Source organism: Oncorhynchus clarkii, chromosome 5 (genome assembly GCF_045791955.1).
Source record: "Oncorhynchus clarkii lewisi isolate Uvic-CL-2024 chromosome 5, UVic_Ocla_1.0, whole genome shotgun sequence".
Classification (NCBI taxonomy): domain Eukaryota; kingdom Metazoa; phylum Chordata; class Actinopteri; order Salmoniformes; family Salmonidae; genus Oncorhynchus; species Oncorhynchus clarkii.
In genome coordinates, this window is record NC_092151.1 from 19,078,264 (window position 1) to 19,102,758 (window position 24,495).

Consider the following 24,495-nt stretch of genomic DNA (forward strand, 5'->3'; position numbering starts at 1 on the left):
ACTGAATACCTTGATGCTCGTCTGCCTGCTTTATAAAGCAAGCCACGACCAAGTGACTCACTGTCTGTAGGAGCGATCCATTTTTTGGGAACGGGGTGGTGTACCTAATAAACTGTCTGGTGAGTGTAGGTCAGATCCTTCATAAAGTAGCCTGATACTTTATCAGTAAGTAGTAGGGGGACAATGCTGACCCTGTACGTAACTTCTGAGGAGAGGGCCCCTCCAGTTCCAGCCTCCCACCTAAACACTGCTCTGTGAGTGGGCCTCATCCTAAAGCCCTCTGTAAATCATCCATCCACACACTGATAGTCTAAACTAAACAAGTATATTCTTCCTCTTCTCCTACATTCCTCAATGTTCTCATGTTCCAAAAGGTGAGTGAAGTAGCTTATCCTCTCTGAGGACTTCCCACTCCCCCTATTCACCTTTTTGGGCTTGGCTGTGTGCTTAAGGGCAAGGATTGACAATCACACATTGTCTCGCTTTCTTCCCCACCCCTTTCTCACCTCTTTCCCTCCCTTTCTTCTCTCCATGGTCAGGAGTTTGTTCTGACAGATATATTTGTGTGAGAGACATCAACCCCTGGAGCGTGGGTAGCGGTTGGTTTGAAGCCTCAGCTGAGACAGAAGGATGCTACATGGAAAGCCTCCTGTCATTTTTATTTTTTAAATGATGTATTGTGCTCTTGACTGCTGCCTTGCTCTTTGTTCATTCTCACTATCAAAAAATAACAATACCTCCAAACAATTGCTGTAACAGCTTTTGATAGCTATATTATTCCTGTGTTATTAATCACATCTCAGAGGCTGAGAGAGAGCTCTGATCTAGAAGCATAAGATCTAAACTGAGACAGGAAACAAGCTTTGAAGCACAGCGGCAATCCGCAGGCAGGAGGAACCGAGGGGGCAAAGGTGAGGAAGTCAGGGGTCAGTGAGATACCATAGAGACTAGAACGAGATTGTAGCATGGAGAGAGTCATCCTCTCAGGATCTCCCTGGGACCCTGCATGTTTATACACCATTTCCTGCACTGCACGGTGGAGTATGAGAAAGACATACAGCATTGGGGCTCTATCTAGGTCTGGTCTCCCATGTTTATCATCGTAGGACTTACCCCACACACACACACTACACTGACTAGCAACTCTCATACCTGTCCCTTGAACGATGACACACGCACGCCGACACAGAGTTAATGTACACCGTAATATGGCAGGAATCTGGGAGTCTGAGGTAAGCCCCGGTCTCAATACTGTGGTATGATAGTTAATCTGGTCCTGTTATTCTACTCCCTATAACCACATGTTCCCCAGAGCCCTGGATAAAACAACAACAACAACAACCAGAGGAGTGGAGCAGGCACAATCCTGCTGCCTGGACTGCTGGGGACAGGTCGGGCCTCACAACCCACTTAGAAATCAGTACAGAACACACACACACAAAAGACAAAGATCAGCAATAACCGACTACATTATCATGCTGTTAGTTTGCCTGTCCAAGTAGACCTGGCACGGAACACCATGCAATAACACACGTAATGACACTTTAACAGTAATGAGATGGCAGCACAAACAAACACATTGACATATGGTACACACCCCCACAGGCAACTCACTCCCACTCCTCTGTGATTAAGAGCTAAAATAGGACAGTGATACATCAGATATTCCAGGTCGGGTAGGTCTTTCCTGGTAGAATTCCTTACTTTTAAAAGAATCCAGTTTTTCCAGGAGGTCCTCCTCATCCCGGTATTTCTGGTCTTCCATGTATTCCTAAGAAGGAGAGCGGAAGAAGGGAGAAATAGATCTTAGATCCTTGCTGAGTATCAGGTCTAACATGGCATCAGATTCACAAAATGTTACCATCATGGTTACCTCCCAATTATCTTATCCGCCCACAGTGCACTTTCTTTCACTGGCATATAAGGAAAAGACTGGGATAAGAAATATGGTGGAAACTCCAAATATCCCATGCCGCCACCAATCCAATGCTTTGTCGATTGGTGGGAAGGAGTGAACGGGTGTACACTTCAGGCTTCAATGTATCTGAAAGAGGTTTCAATGTGTCAGAAACTTGAGCTAATTAGCTTAAGTACAGCACAGGACAATGACATCTCGAACTCAAAGAGATCCTCCTCAGAAATATTTTGTCTTGGTAAAATGGAACACCCCACAAGGGTGAAGGAAAGAGAGAACATCTCTAGACATTTCTGGCAGCTAATGAAAAACTAATTGAGCAATCTGTAGTGTAAGACAGATTCCCCATGCCAAGTCTAAAGGGTCTGTAAAGACACAGGCTGCTTCCCAAATGGAACCATATTCCCAATTTAGTGCACTATAAAGGGAATAGGGAGCAGCCACCCATAGAGTGTGTTCCTATAGGGCTCATTAAACAAGTTGGATGAATGACTGATACCGGAGTCAGTAAAGAAAGGTAGACCACTATTGTGACTGACTGACTGTTCAGGTGTTGTCAGGGGATGAAGATACCTTTAATGTCTGAAGGTGTGTTAGTACAGTACATGTACGAGGAGGAGGGGGACGGAAGCTATACTGTTACACTGGCAATACTATAGTGCCTATAAGAACATCCAATAGTCAAAGGTATATGAAATACAAATGGTATAGAGAGAAATAGTCCTATAAATACTATATTAACTACAACCTAAAACCTCTTACCTTGGAATATTGAAGTCTCATGTTAAAAGGAACCACCAACTTTCATATGTTCTCATGTCTCAAGGAACTTGCTAAACGTTAGCTTTTTTACATGGCACACATTACTTTCTTCTCCAACACTTTGTTTTTGCATTATTTAAACCAAATTGAACATGTTTCATTATTTATTTGAGGCTAAATTGATTTTATTGATATTTTATATTAAGTTAAAATAAGTGTTAATTCAGTATTATTGTAATTGTCATTATTACAAAAAAAAACAAAAAACGTCAGATTAACCGGTATCGGCCTTTTTGGTCCTCCAATAATCGGTATCGGCGTTGAAAAATCATAATCGGTCGACCTCTACTCTGGAGCAGGTTTCATCAAGGATCTCTGTACTTTGCTCCGTTCATCTTGCCTCAATCCTGACTAGTCTTCCAGTCCCTGCCGCTGAAAATAATCTCTGCAGATGCTTCACAGTAGGGATGGTTTCATCAGACCAGAGAATCTTGTTTCACATGGTCTGAGAGTCTTTTGGTGCCTTTTGGCAAACTCCAAGCAGGCTGTCATGTGCATTTTACTGAGGAGTGGCTTCTGTCTGGCCACTACCATAAAGGCCTGCTTGGTAGAGTGCTGCAGAGATGATTGTCCTTCTGGAAGGTTCTCCCATCTCCACTGAGGAACTCTGTCAGAGTGACAATTGGGTTATTGATCAACTCCCTGGCCAAGGCCCTTCTCCCCCGATTGCTCAGTTTGGCTGGGCGGCCAGCTCTAGGAAGAGTCTTTGGGGTTTCAAACGTCTTCCATGTAAGAATGATGGAGGCTACTCTGTTCTTGAGGATCTTCAATGCTGCAGACATTTTTTTGGTACCCTTCCCCAGATCTGTGCCTTGACACAATCCTGTCTCGGAGCTCTATGGATAATTCCCTCGACCTCACGGCTTGGTTTTTGCTCTGACATGCACTGTCAACTGTGGGACCTTATATAGACTGGTTAATAAAAGTGGTTAATGTGAACCTAACTCACAGCGAGGCGCAGACAGAGATGGTCACCTCGCTTCGCGTTCCTAGGAAACTATGCAGTATTATTTATTTTTTTCGTGTTATTTCATACATTGGTACCCCAGGTAATCTTAGGTTGTATTACATACAGTCGGGAGGAACTACTGTATATAAGAGCAACGTCAACTCACCATTACGACCAGGAATACGACTTTCCCGAAGCGGATCCTTTGTTTTGCCCACCACCCAGGACAATGGATCGGATCCCAGCCGGTGAACCAAAACAACGTTGCTGTAAAAGGGGCAGACGAAGCGGTCTTCTGGTCAGGCTCCAGAGACAGGCACATCGCGCACCACTCCCTAGCATACTACTCGCCAATGTCCAGTCTCTTGACAACAAGGTTGATGAAATCCGAGCAAGGGTAGCATTCCAGAGAGACATAAGAGACTAACGTTCTTTGCTTCACAGAAACATGGCTCACTCGAGACACGCCATCGAAGTCAGTAGAGCCAGCTGGTTTCTTCACGCATCGCGCCGACAGAAACAAGAAGAGGGGCGGGAGGGTATGACTTATGATTAACGAGACGTGGTGTGATCATAACAACATACAGGAACTCAAGTCCCTCTGTTCACCTGACCGCATTATCTACCAAGATATTTATCTTTGATTATAATCACAGCCGCATTAATTCCTCCCCAAACAGACACGTCGACGGCCCTGAACTAACTTTATTTGACTATGTAAACTGGAAACCACAGATCCCGAGGCTGCATTCATTGTAGCTGGGGACTTTAATAAGGCTAATCTGAAAACAAGACTCCCTAAATTCTATCAGCATATTGATTGTGCTACCGGGGCTGGTAAAACGCTGGATCATTGTTATTCTAACTTCAGCGACGCATATAAGGCCCTCCCCCGCCCTCCTTTTGGAAAAGCTGACCAAGACTCCATTTTGTTGCTCCCAGCCTATAGACAGAGACTAAAACAGGAAGCTCCCACGCACAGATCTGTTCAACGCTGGTCCGACCAATCTGATTCCACGCTTCAAGATTGCTTCGATCACGTGGATTGGGATATGTTCCGCATTGAATCAAACAACAACATTGACGAATACGCCGATTCGGTGAGCAAGTTTATTAGCAAGTGCATCAACGATGTCGTACCTATTAAGCAACTATTAAAACATTCCCAAACCAGAAACAGTGGATTGATGGCAGCATTCGCGCGAAACTGAAAGCACGAACCACTGCTTTTAACCAGGGCAAGGTGACTGAAAACCATAATTTGCAAATAAATTCATTAAAAATCCTACAATGTGATTTTCTGGATTTTTTTCTCATTTTGTCTGTCATAGTTGAAGTGTACCTATGATGAAAATTAAAGGCCTCATCTTTTTAAGTGGGAGAACTTGCACAATTGGTGGCTAACTAAATACTTTTTTGCCCCACTGTATGTGGCAGGGTCTACAGTCAATCACGGATTACAAAAAGAAAACCAGCCCTGTCGCTGACCAGGATGTCTTCCTCCAATACAGACAAAACTTCTTTGCTCGCTTTGAGGACAATACAGTGCCACTGACACGGCCCGCTACCAAAACCTGTGGACTTTCCTTCACTGCAGCCGACGTGAGTAAAACATTTAAACGTGTTAACCCTCACAAGGCTGCAGGCCCAGACGGCATCCCCAGCTGCGTCGTTAGAGCATGTGCAGACCAGCTGGCTGGTGTGTTTACGGACATATTCAATCAATCCCAGTATGCTATTCCCACATGCTTCAAGAGGGCAACCATTGTTCCTGTTTCCAAGAAAGCTAAGGTAACTGAGCTAAATGACTACCGCACTGTAGCACTCACTTCCGTCATCATGAAGTGCTTTGAGAGACTAGTCAAGGACCATATCACCTCCACCCTACCTGACACCCTAGACCCACTCCAATTTGCTTACCGCCCCAATAGGTCCACAGACGAAATCACAACCACACTGCCCTAACCCATCTAGACAAGAGGAATACCTATGTGAGAATGCTGTTCATCGACTACAGCTCAGCATTTAACGCCATAGTACCCTCCAAGCTCATCATCAAGCTCGAGACCCTGGGTCTCGACCCCGCCCTGTGCAACTGGGTACTGGACTTCCTGATGGGCCACCCCCAGGTGGTGAGGGTAGGTAATAACATCTCGACCCCGCTGATCCTCAACACTGGGGCCCCACAAGGGTGCGTTCTGAGCCCTCTCCTGTACTCCCTGTTCACCCATGACTGCGTGGCCATGCACGCCTCCAACTCAATCATCAAGTTTGCAGACGGCACTACAGTGGTAGGCTTGATTACCAACAATGACGAGACAGCCTACAGGGAGGAGGTGAGGGCCCTCGGAGTGTGGTGTCAGGAAAATAACCTCACACTCAAGGTCAACAAAACAAGAGAGATGATCGTGGACTTCAGGAAACAGCAGAGGTACCACCCCCCCATCCCCATCGACAGGACAGTAGTGAAGAGGGAAGTAAGTTAAGTTCCTCGGCGTACACATCACGGACAAACTGAATTGGTCCACCCACACAGACAGCGTGGTGAAGAAGGCGCAGCAGTGCCTCTTCAACCTCAGGAGGCTGAAGAAATGTCTCTTCACCAAAAGCACTCAAACTTCTACAGATGCACAATCGAGAGCATCCAGTCGGGCTGTATCACCGCCTGGTACAGCAACTGCTCTGCCCACAACCGTAAGGCTCTCCAGAGGGTAGTGAGGTCTGCACAACATATCACCGGGGGCAAACTACCTGCCCTCCAGGACACCTACACCACCCAATGTCACAGGAAGGCCATACAGATCATCAAGGACAACAACCACTCGAGCCACTGCCTGTTCACCCCGCTATCATCCAGAAGGCGAGGTCAGTACAGGTGCATCACAGCAGGGACCGAGAGACTGAAAAACAGCTTCTATCTCAAGGCCATCAGACTGTTAAACAACCACAACCAACATTGAGTGGCTGCTGCCAACATACTGACTCAACTCCAGCCACTTTAATAATGGAAATATTGATGTAAAAATGTATCACTTGCCACTTCAAACAATGCCACTTAATATAATGTTTACATACCCTACATTACTCATCTCATATGTATATACTGTACTCTATACTATCTACTGCATCTTGCCTATGCCATCACTCATTCATATACCATCACTCATTCATATGTACCATTACTCATTCATATATTTTTATGTACATATTCTTCATCCCTTTACACTTGCGTGTATAAGGTAGTTGTGGAATTGTTAGGTTAGATTACTCGTTGGTGATTACTGCCTTGTCAGAACTAGAAGCACTTCGTATTTCGCTACACTTGCATTAACATCTGCTAACCATGTGTATGTGACAAATACAATTTGATTTGAAACATGTAAAGAAAGCAATCCAATGTTATTTGTTGCCTAGACTTTACTGCAATTGACAAGTCTTGAGAAAAAAAAATACACTAATATTGCAGTTAGCCATGACAGCCTTTATAATAGAACGCTTGTGACCACACATCGAAATATTGCACTTGGGGAGAAAACATCTTAAAGTAGAAATAGAATGAAACAAACAGGCATTCCATTTTCGCTCTATTATAGTGGCCACTATAGTAGACGTCGAGTAAGTGCACAAGGCTACATTTGTCCAAAAATAACGTTTGCAGAGGAAAAAATGTAATAATCCCCTCACTCATACACAAGTGGTACTATCAAGTTCAACACAACAAAAGCAATATCTTTGGGCTACACTGCAGGTTATTACATCGCACACTTTCTGCCTGTGGACATCCGTCTACAATGTGCCAGCAGCAGGGCATGAGACCCTTTGTTGGCATAATTGATCTCTTTCAGGCAGAGCGCACACCTGGCATACCCCTTTGTTTCCAGTGTATTGAAAAAGTGAGAAAGCGGGAAAGTGTGTTGTGTTCCTTTCACCTCTATAGCGGCATCCAGCTTAAGCCAGGCCCAGCTACACTTGATCCCTGAATCCACTTGTTTAACAAGCATCGCCTCATATTCAAGTAATTCTCTCATTCTGAAAATGAACCACATTGTAGAGGGAAAACAGTTCACAGATAGTGGTTAGTTCGTTAGCTACTCAACATTTCACAGCGATTGCCAGGGTCTAGTAAGCAACGGCCGCCGAAGACATGGATGTCAATTAAGGCAGCCCCCCCCCCCACCTCTCTGATTCAGAGGGTTGGGTTAAATGCGGAAGACTCATTTCAGTTGAAGGCATTCAGTTGTACAACTGACTAGGTATTCCCTTCCAACTAACGCGTTATAATTTGAGGAACAGCAAGAAGTCGAAACGTTATATCAGTTAATACTATAGCAAATTGGTTAGGTTACTAATGTTTGCTCATCTGTAAAGTTAGCTGTGACTTCATTAGCCAGCTAATTTTCACAACTGGAACTCAATTATCTGAACAGTTAAGCTGGCTAATGTTGCTCAGACTAACAGAGAATTCAATCTAGCTAGCAAGATAACATTACTAACAATACTTGTTCCACCACACTTTCTCCCTCACCTCAAACTTTCCAAATGCCAGTTGTTTTTCAGTTACAGTTCATGAAGTACTCATCACCTTCTCTTCCCCGTCTCCATGGTCAGGCTTCTCACCTACCTCTTATCGTTCAGGGGATGCACTGCTGTAAATGGCAAACTGCCTCTCTGCTCTCTTTCCAGAGCACGTGCTGACGCTGTAGTCTTTCCAGAGCAAACGCTGATGCTGTAACTAGCAAATTGCTTGGCTCTTCTGTCGCGTGCTGCTTTCTGCTGTTATGCGAAAGATTGGCCAGTATTGCTCCAAATGTGCATCACTCGCTCGCTTACAGCCAGTAGTGTGAACCAAACTTTTCTCATCGGATCTAGACGAATCATGTAGGTCACGAATTTCGCCAAAAGGTGACTAGTTCACGTCCCTGCAATGGGCATTAGACCGGTGGAAATCTGTCCTTTGGTCTGATGAGCCAAATGAGATTTTTGGTTCCAACCACGGTGTCTTTGTGAGACACAGAGTAGTTGAACGGATGATCTCTGCATGTGTGTTTCCCACCGTGAAGCATGTAGGAGGTGTGAGGGTGCTTTGCTGGTGAAACTGTCTGTGATTTATTGAGAATTCAAGGCACACTCAACCAGCATGGCTACCACAGCATTCTGCAGTGATATACCATCCCATCTGGTTTGCACTTAGTGGGACTATTATTTGTTTTCAACAGGACAATGACCCACACACCTCCAGGCTGTGTAAGGGCTATTTGACCAAGAAGGAGAGTGATGGAGTGCTGCATCAGATGACCTGGCTTCCACAATCATCCGACCTCAACCCAATTGAGATGGTTTGAGATGAGTTGGACCACAGAGTGAAGGACATAATGAGTGCGCAAAACATTAGGAACATCTGCTCTCTCCATTACATAATGACCAGGTGAATCTATGATCCCTTATTAATGTCACTTGTTAAATCCACTGCAATCAGTGTTGATTGAACGTGTGGAGACATGTTAAAGAAGGATTTCTAAGCCTTGAGAAATTAATTGTGTATATGTGCCATTCAGAGGGTGAACGGGCAAGACAAAATATTTAAGTGCCTTTGAATGGGGTATGGTAGTAGGTGCCAGGCGCACCAGTTTGAGAGTGTCAAGAACTGCAACGTTGCTGGGTATTTCACACAACAGTTTCCCATGCGTATCAAGAATGGTCCACCACCCAAAGGACATCCAGCACACTTGACAACTATGGGAAGCATTGGCGTCAACATGGGCCAGCATCAATGTGGAACACTTTTGAGACCTTGTAGAGTCCATTCCCAACAATTATATGCTGTTTTGAGGGCAATGGGGGGATTACTATTTCTGGTAGTTCTTTCAACTTATTGGATTATGTGTGTATTGTTTTGGTATAGCTAGGTATGATTACAGCACTGTTACAACTAGAATCACAGGCATTTCACTGCAACAAGATAGGCAAATCTGTGGATGCAACCAATACACTGATGTTTTCAGTGATACAGTATTTCAACCTAACCTCCATTTCCCCTGAAAAACAGAAGTGGGGACCCTGCTCAAGCATCTTTCTAAAACTGGTAAGTTAGGTTAGAGTGAGTGTGTGTCTAACGGAGGGAGGGAGAGAGAAAGAGTGTCTGAGTGGGAGAGAGACAGAGAGAGATTGAGCAGGAGTGAAAGTTTGTAGAGTGTGAGGAGTGGAATTTAAATTGCAGATGAATATGAGAATCAGCATTACAGCCAATCTCAACGACAGTGGCACGATTCAGTGGGTCTGACTCATCACTGCAACACGTACCACCCCCCAGGAGGGTATTACTAGCAATCAACGGTATTAATAGCCTATAAAAAGCAGGTCTCATCGTGGAGGTCAGACAAGGATTTATTATTATTATGGAAATGAAGTGGCTAAATCAAAGCGTTATTGTAATCTGCTGAACATCACTGCATTCATTGACGAGAAACACTGTGTTCGAATACCAATACACTGTATACTACCCACTTAATGAGTGTATACTACCTACTATTAGTTCATTTTAGTACTGTAAACAAACGGTATCCTTTCAGTTGAGCATACTAATGCTTCGCCTGTCTACCGAAAGTTCTTGTGACTATGCAACCTCTTCCTTGCTTGTTAGCATAACAAAAGACAAGCTAAACATTGAGATTTTGAGTTTGTTTGTCATTTTAATCTGGAGTGCCAGAGTGCGTACTGGGCGTTGGTAAAACCAGAGAGTTGTCAGATTGAATTTATGAACGGACAGAGCGGTTCGTTCTCAGAGTGCGTCACTGGACACTCTGGCCGGGGAGTAGGGTTGATCCGAGCATTCTGACCTCACAACAGGTGTCAAGCAACCAAGCTAACTCGCTAGCTATTTCCAGACACAAATGAGAGAACATCTCACTTTGACTATTTTACTAGCCCTAGCAGAGCTGGTTAGGTTGTTTTCATGTTATCCAGAGTAGAGGTCAACCGTAAAAAAACTAACGTTTAAGTTCCTTGCTCAGAAAATGAGAACATGAAAGCTGGTGGTTCCTTTTAACATGAGACTTCAATATTCCAAGGTAAGAGGTTTTAGGTTGAATATAGCATATATAGGACTATTTCTCTCTATACCATTTGTATTTCATATACCTTTGACTATTGGATGTTCTTATAGGCACTTTTATTGCCAGTGTAACAGTATAGCTTCCGTCCCTCTCCTCACCCCTACCTGGGCTCGAACCAAGAACACATCGACAACAGCCACCCACGAAGCATCGTTACCCATGCAGAGCAAGGGGAACAACTACTCAAAGTCTCAGAGCGAGTGACGTTTGAACCGCTATTAGCGCGCACCCCACTAACTAGCTAGCATTTCACATCGGTTACACCAGCCTAATCTCGGGAATTGATAGGCTTGAAGTCATAAACAGCTCAATGCTTGAAGCACAGAGACGAGCTGCTGGCAAAACGCACAAAAGTGCTGTTTGAATGAATGCTTACGAGCCTGCTGCTGCCTACCACCGCTCAGTCAGACTGCTCTATCAAATCATAGACTTAATTATAACACGAGCCTTTGGTCATTAATATGGTCGAATCCGCAAACTATCATTTCGATTTCAGTGAAATACGGAACCGTTCGGTATTTTATCTAACGTGTGGCATCCCTAAGTCTAAATATTCCTGTTACATTGTACAACCTTCAATGTTGTCATAATTACGTACAATTCTGGCAAATTAGTTCGCAAAAAAGCCAGGCGGCCCAAACTGTTGCATATACCCTGACTCTGCGTGCAATAAACGCAAGAGAAGTGACAATTTCACCTGGTTAATATTGCCTGCTAACCTAGATTTCTTTTAGCTAAATATGCAGGTTTAAAATTATATACTTCTGTGATTTTTTGATTTTAAGAAAGGCATTGGTGTTTATGGTTAGGTGAAGTCGTGCAACGATTGTGCTTTTTTTCGCAAATGCGCTTTTGTTGTTGCATCGATTATATGCAACACAGGACACGCTAGATAAACTAGTAATATCATCAACCATGCGTAGTTAACTAGTGATGATTAATTGATTGATTGTTTTTTATAAGATAAGTTTAATGCTAGCTAGCAACTTAGCTGGGCTTTTTACTGCATTCGCATAACAGGCAGGCTCCTCGTGGAGTGCAATGAGGCAGGTGGTTAGAGCATTGGACTAGTTAACTGTAAGGTTGCAAGATTGAATCCCGGCGCTGACAAGGTAAAAATATGTCGTTCTGCCCCTGAACAAGGCAGTTAACCCACCGTTCCTAGGTCATTGAAAATAAGAATGTGTTCTTGCCTCGTTAAATAAAGGTGTAAAAATGTATAAAATAATAAATAAATATCGGCCAAATCGGTGTTCAGAAATACCTATTTCCGATTGTTATGAAAACTTGAAATCGGCCCTAATTAATCAGCCATTCCGATTAATCGGTCGACCTCTAATCCAGAGCGTTGGTGACTAGCTGTTCTGCTGGCAACAATTTAATTATACTTTTTTTTTTTTTTTGCAGACGTTTACTGACACCGGCCATATATTAAACAGCTGTTGAGGATTTGTAAATTCTGTTATTCTGCGATCTGGCACATTCAGACAAGAGTGCTCTTAAATCGGAGTAGATAGCCAGAATTAACAATGTCCATTAAGGACACACAACGACTATACCATTTAGCTAAGAATAATCAAGTCAATAAACATTGGATAGTTAGTAACATTATAGTTAACATACTGCTTGGCAAGCTTGACGTATTAGTAGCCAACTAACGTTAGGTAACTAGCTAACATACCGGTACATACTGCTACACCACCCGATGTCACAGAAAGGCCATAAAGATCATCAAGGACATCAACCACCCGAGCCACTGCCTGTTCACCCCGCTATCATCCAGAAGGCGAGGTCAGTACAGGTGCATCAAAGCTGGGACCGAGAGACTGAAAAACAGCTTCTATCTCAAGGCCATCAGACTGTTAAACAGCCACCACTAACATTGAGTGGCTGCTGCCAACACACTGTCACTGACTCAACTCCAGCCACTTTAATAATGGGAATTGATGGGAAATTATGTAAATATATCACTAGCCACTTTAAACAATGCTACCTTATATAATGTTACTTACCCTACATTATTCATCTCATATGCATACGTATATACTGTACTCTATATCATCGACTGTATCCTTATGTAATACATGTATCACTAGCCACTTTAACTATGCCACTTTGTTTACATACTCATCTCATATGTATATACTGTACTCGATACCATCTACTGTATCTTGCCTATGCTGCTCTGTACCATCACTCATTCATATATCCTTATGTACATATTCTTTATCCCCTTACACTGTGTACAAGACAGTAGTTTTGGAATTGTTAGTTAGATTACTTGTTATTACTGCATTGTCGGAACTAGAAGCACAAGCATTTCGCTACACTCGCATTAACATCTGCTAACCATGTGTAAGTGACAAATAAAATTTGATTTGATTTGTAATGCTATGCAGTTTGTAAGGATAGCGTAGCTAACAAATTGTCAGCCAACATAAAGTGTAACGTAGCTTACTTGAAAAGTCATTACTTTACTTACAATGCTCAAAATTGGTCATAATAAAGCAATTAATTTGTATCCGCTCTCGTCGGACTTGGACTGCATATTTTCCACCATTTACTTCAAATCTGAAAACATTGTGATGTCACACCCATTCTCTAAAGCATTGCATTATGGGCCCTAAAAGCACAGAAATAAGTGGCCACTGCTTGTATACTTCGTAATTTGACACATTTAGTACATCATTGGGGAACTTTTGACATACTATAATCCATACTATGACCAATAAGAATACTATATACACAAACGTCACAAAAAGTATGGTTAGTAGGAGTATTCGAACACAACTTTCATTCACAATCAAAGCCTAAAATTAACACCCGCTACCTGCCAAATGCGGGTAAACACGTCTATATCACCAGCCACATTGGCAGGTGGTCTGCACATTTGTGAATACCAATAGTCAAGAATGATCACATTTATAGGTTAAAAAAAATATGCAGTAGCTGTTTTCAATGTATTTCCGCCATTATGTTTCAATGCTGGTAAATTAATAGCACAAAGTCAAGAGAACTACGAATCCTAGAAAACCTATTACACTTCGCTCTGCAACACTGCCTGGCTGGAGGCTGTGCGCACCTGAAGGGCTGTGTGAAATATAAACTCAGCAAAAAAAGAAACAGCCCTTTTTCAGGACCCTGTCTTTCAAAGATAATTCGTAAAAATCCAAATAACTTCACAGATCTTCATTGTAAAAGGTTTAAACACTGTTTCCCATGCTTGTTCAATGAACCATAAACAATTAATGAACATGCACCTGTGGAAAGGTTGTTATGACTCGAACAGCTTACAGACGGTAGGCAATTAAGGTCAGTTATGAAAACTTACGACACTAAAGAGGCATTTCTACTGACTGAAAAACACCAAAATAAAGATGCCCAGGGTCCCTGCTCATCTGCGTGAACGTGCCTTAGGCATGCTGCAAGGAGGCATGAGGGCTGCAGATGTGGCCAGGGCAATAAATTGCAATGTCCGTACTGTGAGACGCCGCTACAGGGAGACAGGACGGACAGCTGATCGTCCTCGCAGTGGCAGACCACGTGTAACAACACCTTCACAGGATTGGTACATCAGAACATCACACCTGCAGGACACGTACAGGACGGCAACAACAACTGCCCGAGTTACACCAGGAACGCACAATCCCTCCATCAGTGCTCAAACTGTCCGCGATAGGCTGAGAGAGGCTTGACTGAGGGCTTATAGGCCTGTTGTAAGGCAGATCCTCACCAGACATCACCGTCAACAATGTCGCCTATGGGCACAAACCCACCATCGCTGGACCAGACAGGACTGGAAAAAAGTGCTATTCACTGACGAGTCGCGGTTTTATCTCACCGGGGGTTACACAGAGGCCTGTTCTCTGGAGTGGGATCGATTTGGAGGCTCGTTCTGTGCGTGATTTCCTGCAACACAGGAATGTCAGTATTCTGCCATGGCCAGCGAAGAGCCTGGATCTCAATCCCATTGAGCACGTCTGGGACCTGTTGGCTCGGAGGGTGAGGGCTAGAGCCATTCCCCCCAGAAATGTCCAGGAACTTGCAGGTGCCTTGGTGGAAAAGTGGGGTAACATCTCACAGCAAGAACTGGCAAATCTGGTGCAGTCCGCGAGGAGGAGATGCACTGCAGTACTTAATGCAGCTGGTGGCCACACCAGATACTGACTGTTACTTTTTATTTTAACCACCCCTTTGTTCAGGGACACATTATTCCATTTCTGTTAGTCACATGTCTGTGGAACTTGTTCAGTTTATGTCTCAGTTGTTGAATCTTGTTATGTTCATACAAATATTTATACATGTTAAGTTGGCTGAAAATAAACGCAGTTGACAGTGAGGACGTTTCTTCTTTTGCTGAGTTTACATTTTTAGAAACGCTACGCACATGCACAATTGCCTTGAAAGGAAGGTCTACTAAAGTAATACTTTGTTCTTGTGTTTCTTGGCTATTAACATTGTTTTGTTCACAAGCTAGGTTGTTTTCTATGCCTTTCAACTGCTTGAGAAGACAACGCTTCTACTAGTCAGACTCACAGGTACAAACATGATTTGAGTCACGCTACCACGGTAACCTCTCGTCCTTAAAGGTGGCAGGTGAACGTTTGTCTCCTGTGATATTTTAAAGACTCAGGTCACAAAAATGTAAATTAAACAATATACGACATTAGTTACTTCGTACTAGTAATAGATTTGTTTTAGACATTTTTTGTGTTTTGTTGTTGTAATTTTAGCATCAAAACAACATTTTATCTGGTAAAAAAATGGGAGTGGCTGGTAGATTTTTAAATCTACCTACTAGTGGTTGGTGGACCAAAAAGTTAATTTTTATGCCCGGTTTACAATAGTTAACATTTATCCTTGTGTGTGTATGGCCAATGTCATCAGTTTGCCCATATGGGTCTACATTTTTACTGATGTTATTGCAGAAATGGGGATTATTATTTTGTCAAATGGCCCACAATATCGGTGATGGCCTCTCTTTGTGACCTGATTCCCTCTCCTTACTTCTAGGTTTGCTTACATGTGACCAGAGCGCTCTTGACAGGCTGCCAGCCTGAGAGAGAGAGAGCAAGAGATTTAGAGAGAGTTGAGAAAGAGATCCACTACATGGCTAAAAGTATGTAGACACCTGCTCGTCGAACATCCCATTCCAAAAATCACGGGCATTAATATGGAGTTGGTCACCCTTTGCTGCTATAACTCTTCTGGGAAGGCTTTCCACTAGATGTTGGAACATTGCTGCGGGGACCATTCAGCCACAAGAGCATTGGTGAGGTCAGGCACTGATGTTGGGTTGTTGGGTTGGCGCCCCCCCTTGGGTTGTGCCGTGGCGGAGATCGTTGTGGGCTTTACTCGGCCTTGTCTCAGGATGATAAGTTGGTGGTTGAAGATAACCCTCTAGTGGTGTGGGGGCTGTGCTTTGGCAAAGTGGGTGGGGTTATATCCTTCCTGTTTGGCCCTGTCCGGGGGTATCATCGGATGGGGCCACAGTGTCTCCTGACCCCTCCTGTCTCAGCCTCCAGTATTTATGCTGCAGTAGTTTATGTGTTGGGGGGCTAAGGTCAGTTTGTTATATCTGGAGTACTTCTCCTTTCTTATCCGGTGTCCTGTGTGAATTTAAGTATGCTCGCTCTAATTCTCTCGGAGGACCTGAGCCGTAGGACCATGCCTCAGGACTACCTGGCATGATGACTCCTTGCTGTCCCCAGTCCACCTGGCCATGCTGCAGCACGGCCGTGCTTCTGCCTGCGGCTATGGAATCCTGACCTGTTCACTGGACGTGCTACCTGTCCCAGACCTATTATTTGACCATGCTGGTCATTTATGAACATTTGAACATCTTGGCCATGTTCTGTTATAATCTCCACCCGGCACAGCCAGAAGAGGACTGGCCACACCTCATAGCCTGGTTTCTCTCTAGGTTTCTTCCTAGGTTTTGGCCTTTCTAGGGAGTTTTTTCTTGCCAACGTACTTTAACACCTGCATTGCTTGCTATTTGGGGTTTTAGGCTGGGTTTCTGTACAGCACTTTGAGATATCAGCTGATGTACGAAGGGCTATATAAATACATTTGACTTGATGTTGGGCGATTAGGCATTGTCATGCTAAATTAGGAAAAGGCCTTCCCCAAACTGTTGCCACAAAGTTGGAAGCACAGAATCATCTAGAATGTCATTGTATGCTGTAGCGTTAAGATCTCCCTTCACTGGTACTAAGGGGCCTAGCCCAAACCATGAAAAACAGCCACAGACCATTATTCCTCCTCCTCCACCAAACATTACAGTTGGCACTATGCATTGGGGCAGGTAGGGTTCTCCTGGCATCCGCCAAACCCAGATACAGTCTGACGGACGACAGATGGTGAAGCCTGATTCATCACACCAGAGAGCGTGTTTCCACTGCTCCAGAGTCCAATGGCGGCAAACTTTACACCACTCCAGCCAACGCTTGGCATCGTGCATGGTGATCTTAGGCTTGTGTGTGGAAACCCATTTCATGAAGCTCCTGGCGAGCAGTTCTTTTGCTGACCTTGCTTCCAGAGGCAGTTTGGAACTCGGTAGTGGGTGTTGCAACCGAGGACAGACGATTTTTACACGCTATGCGCCTCAGCACTCGGTGGTCCCGTTCTGTGAGCTTGTGCCGCCTACCACTTCGCGTCTGAGTCGTTGTTCCACCTAGACGTTTCCACTTTAAAATAACAGGTAAGCAAGTTGAGAACAAGTTCTCATTTACAACTGCTGACCGGGAAAGCTCTAGCATGGTAGAAATTTGACTAACTGACTTGCTGGAAAGGTGGAATCATATGACGGTGCCACGTTGAAAGTCACTGAGCTGTTCAGTATGGGTCATTCTACAGCCTGTTTGTCTACGGAGATTGCTTGTATGTGTGCTTGATTGTATACACCTATCAGTAATGGCTGTGGCTGAAATAGCCGAAACCACTCATTTTAATGGGTGTCCACATACACTACATGGCCAAAAGTATGCTGGATGAAAAGATATGGGAACAGCCGTTGAGGCTGATACTCAATGTCATGTGCCTGTTCAAGCCCTTTCAGACAGTTGCCCCCCACACAAAGGGCTCCTTCAGCCCACTGCCCAGACACCTGTTTCCCATCTAAACGCCAAGGGAGATGGGCCACAGGGCATCAAAGGGCCTGCCCTTTTATGATCCGAGTCAGGAATCACGTTGGGAATAGGGAATTGGATAAATAGTAAGCAATACTTAAGGTGACAAGGATCGATCTGGTCTAGCAAGAGGGATACTCCCTGACTGACGGGCATGCCATGCAACAAGTGTCTGTCGCTCTCACAACACAGGGGTGGCCACAAGCATGGTTTATGACCGCCAGCAAGATTAACAGGTCGCTGGGTCGATAACGATGTGCGAAATTAATGACAGATTTTATCACATGCAAATGTCAGTACAGGCAGATCATCATGTGGTTGGAACTAGTGTTCACATAACGTGGCTAGTAAGACTGCTGCTAGCTACTTACGTCAGCTACCTGGCTAAAACCACATTACAAACTGGCCTGAATGCTGATTGGCTGACATCCGTGGTATAGCAAACCATATACTACGGTATGACAAAACATTTATTTTACTACCCTAATTACGTTGGTAACCAGTTTATAATAGCAATAAGGCAGGTCGGGGGTTTGTGGTATATGGCCTATATACCATGGCCAAGGCTAAAGGCTGCATCGGATCCAGGCACTCCGCGTTGCGTCGTACCGAAGTACAGCCCTTAACCTTGGAAAATTGATTGTGTTGAATATACCTTCACAATACATTGACAAAATACACAAAACGTCTTCATTAGAAAGATCACGACTTACCTTGTTTATTTCCTCGCATCTCTCCCTTTGTTGAGCTTTTAATAATCCAAAGGCTTTCCCTCCTGCAAGAAAAATAGCTCGTTAGCCTAATTTCATAATGTGGCTAGTAATCAGTAACGTTACTACAGTAGCTAGCTACTACTAGCTAACTAGCCCTCTTGCAAGCTCAATTGAAAATAATGGCTACTAGCTTTCCATTCTAATAAAATACAAAACTAGTCGCCTATGAGCGTTAGCCCTTTAACTAGACCGCCCCCCCGAAATATCCCACTCTGATATTTGTAATTACCTTGAAATGTATGATTTACAGGCATTGTGAGATGAGTTTGATATGGTGAGATAGATAGAGAAGGAGAAATCAGCACACAGCACCTCGCTCGTCTTCTTCCCTTCGCGGGCAGTGGCACGCACGCTGCCAGCACAGTGGGTCTGTCAATTCCATACAGTCATTGGTCAATTCACAGCAAGCGATGCACTCTGGTTCGCCAGGAACGCTAGTGACACTTGGTCACCCTCGTGTGGTACATTAAATAACTGCAAGTGCAAGGTACACAATCTCTTAAAAAATATATTTAAAAAAGATTTGAAACAAAATCCCTAAAAAGGTAGACCTAGGCCTCATTGTGGACGTGTAAGTTTTCAAGTCAGTTTCTCTCAAACAAATGATATTGCTCTTCATTGTCTTTATTTGACTCTGTATACATTTATTGGTGTGTTTTTATATACACTATGTATAAAGGTATGTGGACACCCCTTCAAGTTAGTACTGCATTTGAACAATTTCTAAGAAATCGGTCTGTTCAATGGTAATTTCCATTCTTGATATTTATTCCTTGATTCTTCAAATAAATACTTAATGTGCTTACGTTTGCTTTAATGAATACATTTGATTATTGTTTACAAATAGGAATGTACAGTATCGCTTCTAGTATAACTATCATGACAAGATGTCATGGACTGTCAGTCCTTGCATCTAGAGCGCTGTCTATGAATTTATTGAAGAGTTACATTTCACTTGCCCCATCTATCAGCTGTATACCAAAATACATTTCAATGTCAAACGTGTTGTAATGCGGATCTACCATTGATCAGTTTGAATCCTGGCTTAACTTTGGGGGGGGGGGGGGGGGTGCAGGTAGCCTAGTGGTTAGAGCATTGGATTAGTAATTGAAAAGTTGCAAGATCAAGTCCCTGAGCTGACAAGGTATAAGTCTGTCATTCTACAGGCAGTTAGCCCACTGTTCCTAGGCTGTCATTGCAAATAAGAATTTGTTCTTAACTGACTTGCCTAGTTAAAAGAAAAGGTCCATATCAGGGATTGTCAGTCCTTGCATCTAGAGCTCTGTCTATGAAATTAGTAAGGCTACATTTCCCTAGTGATACTGAAACACATATCTAACTGAAGTGGTGGGACTGCTGAAAAAACAATTCCATATTGTAAAAGACAGGTCATCATTTTAATGCGTTTTTCAAAAATGTTATTTCATTTGGGAAGCGAATTTCCTGCATAGGTTGTCAGGACTCAGTACCCACATTATATAGTGTCCATCGACTGTGTGGAGGTCATTAAGATCAGCATTATCTAAAACCCCCTGTGCCTCCCTAGATATGTGCCAAGGGCTCTCAGAGCATTAGACTCTAGCGTTTTAATTATATGTTTGGTGTGGTAGAGTGACTACACTGGCGACCCTCAAGCAGTGACTCTGACAGACATGAATGTGTTGTTTTGTGTAGGCATGCAGGAACTCTGTGACAATCTGGAGAAGAAAAAAAAACAGTTCATTAATCTGACTCCTGTGACCATCTGATCAGTGTGTACATTATTATATCTAGGTTTGTGACATATATACACATTACATTTTAGTAATTTGGCAGATGCTCTTATATCCTTTCAATTTAGATAGCTGGGTGAGACAACCACATATGACAGTCTTAGCAAGTACATTTTCCCTCAATAAAGTAGCTTACAGTAAAGTCAGCATTAGTAGGCCATAGTCTCACCCCAGCCCTTTAGGTATCTTACCTAAACAAACATGATTCTTCAACAAGAATTTAGGCTGTGTTATACAGGCAGCCCAATTCTGATCGTTGTCCAATTATTGGCAAAAGAGCAGATCTGATTGGTCAGAAGACCAATAAGTGAAGAAAATAAAACAGAATTGGGCTGCCTGTGTAAATGCAGCCACATTGTAATGTCTAGCATGCCAGGCTACCTCGGGGCTAACTAGGCTGTAGCCTTAAATCGTTCACATTCACAGATAGCGGGTTGTCACATCACCCTGGCTATGTTGCAGCCCAATCCTGATCTTTTCCCCAATTATTGGCAAAGGAGTTGATCTGATTGGTCAGAAGACCAATTAGTGGAAAAATATCAGAATTAGGCTGCTTGTGTAAATTTGTGTGCGTTTCTCTGCCCAGGCGTTGCTGACGCCTGACAGATCTTACAACGCCTGTGTAACGGATGTGAAACGGCTAGCTTAGTTAGCGATGCGCGCTAAATAGCGTTTCAATCGGTGACGTCACTTGCTCTGAGACCTTGAAGTGGTAGTTCCCCTTGCTCTGCAAGGGCCGCGGCTTTTGTGGAGCGATGGGTAACGATGCTTCGTGGGTGACTGTTGTTGATGTGTGCAGAGGGTCCCTGGTTCGCGCCCGGGTATGGGCGAGGGGACGGTCTAAAGTTATGTTACACCTGGCTAGGCATTTTAAGCATCAGCTAATATGTTATAGCAATCTGATGACCGACTGCACAATCGATGAGGTGGCAAACAACCATTGGTTGATGCATACCAGGTCTGAGCAGGGGAACGCGACCACAGTCTTCATATGACTTGTGTACCCAAAACGTCATGATTGACATTCTATTAAATGTATAAACCCATGCAGTCATGTAGGCCTGCTCAGTAACAGGTTACTAATGATTTATAAATACAAACAACATATGTCTGTAACTTATAAAACCTTTAAATCGGCACCTACCCCCCCCCCCCCTCATAAACTATTATGTCACTCTAGCCATCCAATTTGTTTAAAAAAAAGAGCTGATGTGATTGGTCAAAGACCAATTAGTGGGAAAAAGATCAAAATTGGGGTGCCTGTGTTAGCATCCACTTATGTACAGGACATACCTTAAAGATGTTCCCGGAAGGGCACTCATATAGTTTAACGCTAGGCTAGTGTTTTCCCTTCAGGAAGTGATGAACAGACCTGAAGCTCTGGTTGGTCTGAGCAATCAGAAACTGTCACAATCCTGTGAGTGTTAGTATGAAGAATGTGTAATATACAGTACAGATATACAGTATAAAGTAGTGTGGGGGTTTGTGCTTTGTGCAGTACAGATATATAAAGTAGTGCAGAGGTCCCAGAGTCCTATGATTCCACCATAGTGGGTCAACTAACTCACACCAAGTGATGTTCTCTGGTTTGTAAGGAACGCCAGTGACTCTTGATCACCACCGTGTGGTAATTTAAAGAACTGCAGGGATGTTTGTCAGTTTGATATCAAAGGATCCAACATTTAACAGAAATATAGTCCATAAGACTGAAGTTATGAATGTAATACAATTTATTGATATTAGACACTTTATCATTGCTTTTCATCATCAGTATTTGATCCAGTATATATTTAGTGTGCTTTATAGTCTTGATGGCTGCCATCAATAGCTGTGCTAGTTTCTCCAATAATAATCAACAGCACCATCAACAAAATCACACGATTTTGGATGCGAGCACACATGCAGAGGGAATACATCATTACATTTTCAGGCCTTGTTTTCTACTTTGTTTACCGGGCTATCATCTAAAATCAATCATATCCTATTCCTGGTCTGACAAAGTTCTATCTGAAATAGAAAGGTCCCATTTCTAGCGATAGATTTCTACAATTCAGTAAGTGTTCCAGCCATTGTTACCCACATGGAGAAAGCCAACAGGTTGATTGTTTTTGTCCTTTTCCATTTGACAGATCATTTGCTCAGAGAGAAAGGAGACGGAGGGAAAGAGAGAGGCACATGTAGAATCCCAAAATGAATGACTGTGCGTGCAGTTGAACCCTATGGAGGGCAAATCGACTAATTGTTAATTATGGAAGGCTGATGAAAATTGCTCAAGTGTAAATGAAGGTGTCACACTGGAGAGGCACTGTAGTTCAGACACACCTACCCCCAAAGTGGACAATCAGCATTATTTTAAACTTGACAGGACACACTGGGCTGTTGAACAGGCAGCTATAGCAGACTTATTCACTGATTAATTACACTGCAGAGGTTGGAAATATTACAGGGGGAACTGAAATGAGAATGATCACTGCTATGGCGACAGGGCAGGGTTAATGTGGAGTCGGGAGCGGGATGAGCTACGGAAAGATAAGTAAAGCCAAAAAGGAGTGAGGGGGTAGAACTAACGGTAGAAGTTCAAAGAGGGCAAGGAAAACTACCTATGACTGGACAGTAGTATTGAAGTGGTATCAGCCAGGTCAGAAAAGTATAGTGGAGAGTTTGAAAAGTATAGAGACAAAGTGGTAGAACTGTCTGACTGCACTGCAGTAGATGGGGATGCACAACCACAGTATTGTCCACTAACACCAATAAACTGAGGAGGATGCCACCTACACTTCCTACACTTCTGTGTGTGTCCCAAATGGAACCACATTCCCTACATAGTGCACTACTTTTGACCAAAGCTCTACAGGCACTAGTCAAAAGTAATGCACTATAGGGTGCCATTTGGGACAGACTACATCTCCCCTAAAGCATTCAAATATCTGAGACCTACCCACCATCTGAACTTCTTATGTCTAATTCCAATTTTCCTGCTGTAAGAAACATGGTAGACCCTCTACTAAATCATTGAGGTTGAGTGAACGAGTGTGCGCACTTCAGGGAGGGAGTAAAATGAATGGAATACGACTTTAGTGTCCTCCTGGAGCACAGTCCTAGTGTCCCTCTATCCCCGAGGCCTGGGGGCAAGTCTGGGGCAAGTGCAGGGCGATGTCCTTCAAACTGTCTCGCTCCTGTCTTATCTCCTGCAGGTCCTGTTCCAGGTGGGTCAGTTGGCTCTTCTGGTCCTGGGCAGCTGACCATAGGGTCTGGATCTTCACGTTCAGGGCAAGGCTCTCCACGCAGCCACGCAGAACACCCAACCGCACCACCGTCTCACTCAGGATACGGTCAAACTGCTCCAGCACCATGCTCCCATCTGAAAGACAGAAAACAGTATTTGAGAGATACTACATTGTACAGTCTATCAGAATTACAGTTATTGTGAAAAAGTAGACGGAGGGATGAATTTGTACTTTAGAACTAGGAGTGTTGAACAGGCCTAGTATTTAACTCTTGCCATCAGCAAGGCTCTGGTCTTGTGTGGTCACTGAGGTCTATGTGCTACCCTGTTGTGCCCACCCAACGATGGGGTTGGCCAGCGTTATGAGTGGACGTTTCTCCATCAGGATGGTGCCCACATCACCACTGACTCATTAACAGGGACACAGGAACTGTGGGAAACCATTTAGCCACCTGGTTTATGCATTAAATCAATACAACTGTTTCAATAAAACAGTTGTAACAGTATCTGGTTTGCTAATTCTACTAGTAAACAGGATATCTGAATTCCTAGAGAGGTGCGTCAACAACATTCTTCCTTCAGCTGAGAAATCCATCTGGACCCATTTACTAACGACCATTCTGACATAGCATCACTGATCTGATGGAAGTCAGGTGTGAGTGATCAGTGGTGAGGAGGGCAGTAACATGTAGGCTTAGATGCTTCTGGTTGAGCTGACATGTTGGATTTGTTATTGCATGAAATTTAGTGTGTGTCCAAATTTGTACCCTATTCCCCATGTGCCCCAGCTAAAAGT

At 43.6% G+C, this 24,495-nt stretch overlaps 2 protein-coding genes across 3 annotated transcripts in view; both read right to left on the minus strand.

Moving 5' to 3' along the window:
• Positions 1–19,057, minus strand: part of LOC139408491 (allograft inflammatory factor 1-like) — a 34,088-nt gene extending 15,031 nt beyond the window's left edge. Inside the window, exons 1-3 of one of the 2 annotated variants that reach the window (XR_011634294.1) lie at positions 18,931–19,057; positions 18,642–18,703; positions 1,705–1,771 (exon numbers count right to left, since the gene is read on the minus strand). Coding sequence is in view for 1 of the 2 variants with exons in the window: in XM_071152453.1 (XP_071008554.1) it covers positions 1,705–1,771; positions 18,642–18,703; positions 18,931–18,955 (154 nt within the window). In the remaining variant the exon portion in view is untranslated. The remainder of the gene's footprint in view (positions 1–1,704; positions 1,772–18,641; positions 18,704–18,930) is intronic. The other variant, XM_071152453.1, reaches the window with a different exon arrangement.
• A 4,514-nt stretch (positions 19,058–23,571) lies between these two features.
• Positions 23,572–24,495, minus strand: part of LOC139409644 (laminin subunit gamma-3-like) — a 192,744-nt gene continuing 191,820 nt past the window's right edge. The window contains exon 28 of the mRNA XM_071155064.1: positions 23,572–23,834. Coding sequence (XP_071011165.1) covers positions 23,572–23,834 — 263 coding nt within the window. The remainder of the gene's footprint in view (positions 23,835–24,495) is intronic.